This window comes from Phaethon lepturus, unplaced genomic scaffold, assembly GCF_000687285.1.
Source record: "Phaethon lepturus isolate BGI_N335 unplaced genomic scaffold, ASM68728v1 scaffold20970, whole genome shotgun sequence".
NCBI classification, from domain to species: domain Eukaryota; kingdom Metazoa; phylum Chordata; class Aves; order Phaethontiformes; family Phaethontidae; genus Phaethon; species Phaethon lepturus.
The window spans coordinates 1011-7696 of NW_010512830.1; the positions used below are offsets into that span (position 1 = coordinate 1011).

Sequence of the window (6686 nt, forward strand, 5' to 3'; positions counted from 1 at the left end):
AGATATTCCCTGGAAGAGGCTGCCCAGGGAAGTGGTTGGGTCACCACCCCTGGAGGTATTTAAAAGGTATATAGACAGGGTGCTTAGGGACATGGTTTAGTCATGGAGCTGGCAGTGCTAGGTTAAGAGTTGGGCTGGATGGTCTTAAAGGTCTTTTCCAACTTAAATGATTATGATTGGAAGAAATGTATTCTTTTAAAATATTTTCTTCTTGCTTTTTCGGTCATCTGTGTTGTGGAACTGCAAGGGGAAAGTAATGCATTGTAATATTTCTTTCTTATTCATCTATGTCCCATGTTTTCAGTGAACAAAATAGGAGAGCCTGCACTATGTTTCACCATGGTTAAAAAGAGAGACTTTTTTGATTAGAAAAAATGAGTTCTGAAAAAGAGGAGCTCTATGACCTGTATAAATTTCATTCACTATAATAGAAAATCAGCCTTTCCACCATGGCTTTTTACAGCCTCTTGAGCCCTGGCTTGGACTCTGCATCAGAAGATGCAGCTAAGTCAAATAATTTGATCTCTAGGGGTGAATAGAGTCCAGCTTGTTTACTTCCATTAGATTTCTGTTCTGATAGTTCCCTACCAGTTCAGTGAACATCAGGTTAATTCTAGAGGACTCTGCTAACTGTTCTATGATGTTTTGGAGAATTTTTTCCTACTTCCATTGTATATGTCAAGGAAATAAAAATATATGATCTGAATCTCCTTGAAGCAATAGAAAAAAACTTGTACAAATTCCCAACATAGGTGTACATCTTTTCTAATCCAGATTTTTTGCTTCACCACAAAGTGAAAGATTAGTATCTAAAAGGTCTACACAAATTTTTGGATGAGATTCATCTGATTTCTTAACAGTTTGGCGTATATAACCATCCTGTCTGTCTCTAGCATTCTAATTTTTTTGATCCCTGGGCAGTGAAGAGCTTTGGATTTGTGTCTAGTAAATAATATGCAAGCAACTATACACTTTCCTTTTTGTTTCCATCATTTCAGATTAAAAATAAATACAAACATAGCAAACCCCTATATGCTGCATCTTTCATGCAAGAAACGTCAGTGTCTTTTACAGCACCTGTGGTTTAGCAGGGTTCACTGATGCTCTGTGCCATGTGGTCTCACAGCACAGTCCACAGATTTCTGCTGAGCAGCAAACCTCTCCTTTCAGCCCTTAAATAACTTGCTGATTCTCCCTGCCTTGATCACATTAAAAAGGAGACGAGCTGCTGCCCTGTAAATTGGTCCATGGAGCATCCTTTGCTCCTTAGTGGCTGCATGAGGAGAAAGTGTGGAGCCCTACTTGACGGTACCTAAGCCATTGTCACCTGTTGTAAGTGACACCACTTAGTGAATAGTAACTGATACTCACATCTAACTTCTTTGTAATTTGCTGGTGGTGTTTAAATCCTTATATTTCTTCATATGTTAAATGCCACCTCAATTATTAAAGGTAAGCATTGTTTCATTTGAGGATGAGTTGAAGTGCATTAATCAATGCCAAATATGCCTCATGTTCACAGCATACCATGGATTTGAAAGATTGCAGTGGCATTTTGCATTCAAGTTTTAGCATAATTACAGTTCATGCCCTTAGTGGTAGCATTACCTATGAAAAGGTAGGAGGAAGATCAAGTGTCATTGCATTGTACATCTGTTTTGAAGGAAAAATGCATTGTGGAGTCGGTTACTTTACACTCAGGCATAGAATGACAATGGCTGGTTGAGCCAAAACCATTTCTTAGAGACATCTTATAACTCTTTCAAATATCTTTAATTATTCATACAGTGATTGTCTGAAGATTCCATTTTTTCCCAAAGCTTCATTAAGTAAGCTTTTCTTTCAGTGTCTAAAAGAATCAAAGCTGGAGGCAAACCAAATTTCCCATGATCTACTTGCTGTGATGGTCTGACAAACTTCTGACATTTCCTGATGAAGACTTCCGGTTTCTGGGCAGTTTTACCGAGTGCTGTGGTGCAGAGTTGGCTCTTCCTTTCAAGTCCAAATGTGTTTTCCCTGGATCTCCATTGAGAATGTACTCTTTGGCATGTCTGCTTGTGAATGATGATTTGGCTTTGTCACCTTTTCATACAATTTAATTGTTTTTAAAGGCAAAAGGGAAAAAGTATGAATCGTGCTTCCCTTTAGCATCTCCTATACAGAAACTATATATGGTGGTGTTTTTAAGTGAGGTGAAAAAGAAACTTCCCAGATCGTAGACTGCTGTGTGGTTAACTGTAAAGTGAGTGGCCTACTTAGCAGATGTGGAAATTCTTTTGATCTCTCTACCACCAAATTTCAGTTCTGGCTTGCTATGATAATAAAAGCCACATGAGAAGCTAGAGTATTGGCATACTAATACATCACGACCATACTGATAAAGTTATATTTAGTTACAAGGGGAAAGATAGTGAAATTACGCTTATATTCCATGTATGTTATTTACTACTTCTTCCAATTTGCCCATATTATCATTGCTACATGCATGACCCAGATGTTTTAGGTGGCTACCAAATTTACGTACCTGGTGATCCTTTGGGGCATAAGATTCTGTAAATACCATTGCAAATACATGAGAAACAATACAACAAAACACCCCCCCCCCACCCCCCCCGACTGTTTGCCTCCATCTGCGAGTTTGGTTCATGTGGTCTAGATGGGGTTTAGATGGTAATGTCAGAAATTTGTTCCAAAATCCTTAGCATGTCAAAGTAGCCTGGGATAGATGCGCATTTATAGCCAACTGTTGCTAGTTGGATCATCCCATATCTTTGGATGGAAGGAACATGGGGTTTTGGCACCACCTTTAAAAATATGTTCTAGTTGACAGAGGCATGTGGGATTTTTTATTGGTTTTTTGTTTTTAAATGGTGAAGGATGGATGAAGCCATCCTCCTAGCATCTCATGCCCTAGCTACTTCCCATAGGTTGCATGAGTGTGAGCATGCAGCCCCCTTACTCAAATCGGGACTTTAAACTTGTTTTCAGATGAATACAGCAAGCAAATACCTTTCATTACTGGAAACTATACTTTCAATTGCAAAAATATGCGGAGGCCAGGAACACCTCCAAGTTCTGAATATCATGTTTTAGTGTATTTTGCATGGCAGGTGTTCGTTTTTTGGGGTTTTTTTTTTCTTTCTTCCATGTGCTTTGGGGCAGCTTTTAAGTCAGTGGTATCATTAAGCTGCAGCGTCACCTTGACATGTTTAAACTACAGCCTGATTAAAAGTAAAATGGTATTTAGAAAACGTTCTTCTGGACACGTGTGCGCAGGGAGCCAGCCTGCTAATGGAACACCTCGGAGACATTGTGCAGGGCACGGCCACAGCTGTCTGGGGACTTGGGGAAAGAAACTCCGTAGATGCACTCTCAGGCTGTTCCCCATCCGTCTGCGTTCCTGCACGCTGTCCTGAACGGCTAACCTCGACATGTCAGAGCTGTAAACTCCGGAGAGCTAAATGCAGCAGATGTTGTAAAAATTCCTTCCCCTTCCATCGCTAGCGTACTTGCTTTCCATCGCAGAGCTAACCAAGCCTATCGTTTCGGTGCAGATGGCCAGAAACTCAATCCTACCTGGAGCTGGGAGAGCCTCTTCGGTGTCAGCCCCGTGTTAATGAATCTGTTAAATTAGCCTGTGCTGACACGGCGCACTGAGAGCACTTTGTTGTACATAAGGGCTTGTATTGTTTGATCAGTACATAACTGAAAGGGCATTGATGTAAAAAGGTGCTTGTAGAGCAGCGGGAGGGTATCGGGTTAGGTCAGTGTTTGCGCTGCTCAGGCATCCACTGGGAGCGGGGGCCAGAGAGCTGCGCTTGACCCCCACCTCCTTCCTTAAAGGGCTATAAGCTGCTCTCCAGGAGCTGTTTTTCTCTACTTTCTCTCCAATAATGAGGTGAATAGAAGAAACTGTTGCAGATTAAATATGTCCATCATCTCAGAAGGTGTGTGAGTTGTCCTAAATCTGCTTGAGTCCCTTGTTTTTGACTTCTCATCATGTTGAAAATACATAGCATCTCTGAAGAAAGTGTAAAAGAGAAATGCAGATAACTACCCCTACTCTCAATGAAGTTGCTCTCTGTCCTCTGCCCACTTATAGTCCCATCTTAGAGTCAGTATAACCCTGGAACCAAATTTTAAGGTTTTTTTTTCTTCTCTACTGCTGTTACTTTGCTCATATGAGAATCTTTTCTTACACAAAAATGTTCTTGTTGCTTACTCAATTTCAAAAAAATGTTTAGCAACAGAGTGGTGATATTAGTACCTTATACTATTTTTGCAGCAAAGCATTAGATCAGAAATATTGGTGTTGGAAAAATGGGAAGTCTGGTGGGAGAGATGAACTTGAACCACAAAGTTCACCTGAAACCTAAATTCTGGAAGGTTGAGAGTTGGTGGGACCTTGGAGGCACCTCATTAAAGTAAATATGTTCATTAAAGAAATTAGCATGCTGAATATGTTTTTAAATAAATACAGATACAATGACGTGCTATTAAAAGCATCATTATTTTGTGTTTTCAAATAATAGAGGAGGCTCTGTATTTGGAGTAAATGGTCCTATTTTAACTAGTTTCTGAAGGAAAAGAGGGAAGTAAAAAAAAAAGAGGACATATACACCCCTGCCAGCCCCCAACAAAAAATCCCCCTACAACCGGGATGGGTTATCCTGTAACAAACTTGTTGGATAAGGACAGCGTTTGAATTTTTGTCTCACAAGAAACTGATATTATCAACTCTTAGTGCAGTCAAGTCTACTTGAACATTTGTGGCCTTGATACAAATGCATACTGAGAGCGCTGATTGTATCACTGAGTGAAATACGTATTTGCAATGGAGGGAAATAGTTGGGAACATGGGGACTATCTTTCTTCTCTTCGCTAGCAGCCACTTCACAACGGTATTTAATGCGGTTCTAAAATAATACTTCTGAAATGCAGTGAAGAGAATTGGTATTTATTATGGTCAGGTGTTTGTGGGAGATCGTTCAATGGGAATAGATCTAGTCAGCACTTGATGCTTTCCCAGAGCCCGTAGGAGGAAAGAGCGATGGAGCAGTATAAGGCTGTGCGAGTGTAATAATGGCACAGAGGTATCGCACGTTAAGCCTATTAACAGCTTTTGCAGAAGCCAACCCAGGGGCATTTGCTGACAAAATCTCTTCTTTCTAATTCAGAGGACCCTTCTTGGTGGCTTTGGGGAAGTCGTGGCATCCAGAGGAGTTTAATTGTGTTCATTGCAAAACCTCCATGGCTTACATTGGATTTGTGGAAGAGAAAGGGGCGCTGTATTGCGAGGTCTGCTATGAGAAGTTCTTCGCCCCTGAGTGTTCGAAGTGCCAGAGGAAGATCCTTGGAGTAAGTGGCCAGCAGCTGGCCCATTTTTCAGTGGGAACAATAACCGCAGTGTTCAGTGCTTCTCTGTAATAAAATTCCCTTTTATCTGGCCCAGTTTGCGTTCCTCTAAACATACTCTGACATACCTTTTCAGCTCCCATCACATACAGAATATGTTTTTGGCTCTTCTGACGTTGAGCCTTTTCAGTCTCTTTGAGGACCGGTGCTGTAGTCTCCTTGGCTCTTCCAAGTTCAGCTCCTGTTTTCATGAAGCTGTTCTGTAGCTCTTGTGATTACTAGATTTTCTTGAGCAAAATGCTTTTAATTGGCAGCTTTTTACGAAATCGGAGGGTGGGCAATCCTCCTTAGCTAGGCTGAGCACTGAGGCACACACTGGTTGGCTAGATGTGAAGTACTGAAATAGTCCCAACAGTAATTGGGAATATTTCAGACGCATTATCCTACTCGGCACTAATATTGATAATTTGAGCCTGCCAGCTGATTGTCCGCTGCCTTACTGCAGACAGCAATGTGTCTGGGCTCTTGTGTAACTGGGGTCACACAGGGCTCTGGCAGCACAGTTCTCAAGTCATATTTGGCACTATAGCGTCTTCCAAAACAACACAGAGCAGTCGTAGTTTTCTATGTGGTGTCTTCTGATTAATTCTTCACAGACTTGAAGAGATGTCGGGGGTGCTGCTGAGGTGGGCGAGATCCTAATTAAAATGGAAAAGGTGAACAAATGAGTTGTTAAACCTGTCCAACTCTGCATTGAACCTTCCAAAAAATGAAAGGTTGCTTAGGACAAACAAGGAGATGTACCGTAAATAAAGCACCTCATCAAGTTTAACATCAGCAGAAATTGCAGGCACCACCCATTTTCAAAGTCGCAATAGGAAACAAAGTATTCTTGAAACAAATCAAGTGTGGAGGCATGATCACCACAATCTAGTCATCACATCAAAATAATGTGTTAATCACACTTTTTCTAATCCCCACAGGAAGTAATAAATGCTTTGAAACAAACTTGGCACGTTTCCTGCTTCGTGTGTGTGGCCTGTCATAACCCCATCCGCAATAATGTCTTCCACTTAGAGGACGGCGATCCCTACTGTGAGACGGGTAAGAAGCAGCACAACTGAAGTCTACTGCAGCTGTGCAGGGAAGCAGGGCTTAATAAGGTTGGGAAAAAAGAGTAATTCCTTTTTCTCAAGCTTCGCTTCAGAAGAAGTGTCCCAGCAAATTCATGTAACTTTGATATGTCAATTCAAAGCAGCAACAAGTGCTGTAGATGCTTTGAGTTTGCAGCAGGAGAAGTTGGTGAGAATTTCTTCATCAGCTTCAGCAGG

At 41.2% G+C, this 6686-nt stretch overlaps 1 protein-coding gene across 1 annotated transcript in view; it reads left to right on the forward strand.

Moving 5' to 3' along the window:
- Nucleotides 1-5181: 5181 nt before the first annotated feature.
- LOC104621827 (PDZ and LIM domain protein 5-like) overlaps nt 5182-6686 on the forward strand; it is a 6200-nt gene continuing 4695 nt past the window's right edge. Inside the window, exons 1-2 of the mRNA XM_010288427.1 lie at nt 5182-5358; nt 6339-6459. Of these exons, the coding sequence (XP_010286729.1) occupies nt 5251-5358; nt 6339-6459 (229 nt within the window). The 5' untranslated portion in view covers nt 5182-5250. The remainder of the gene's footprint in view (nt 5359-6338; nt 6460-6686) is intronic.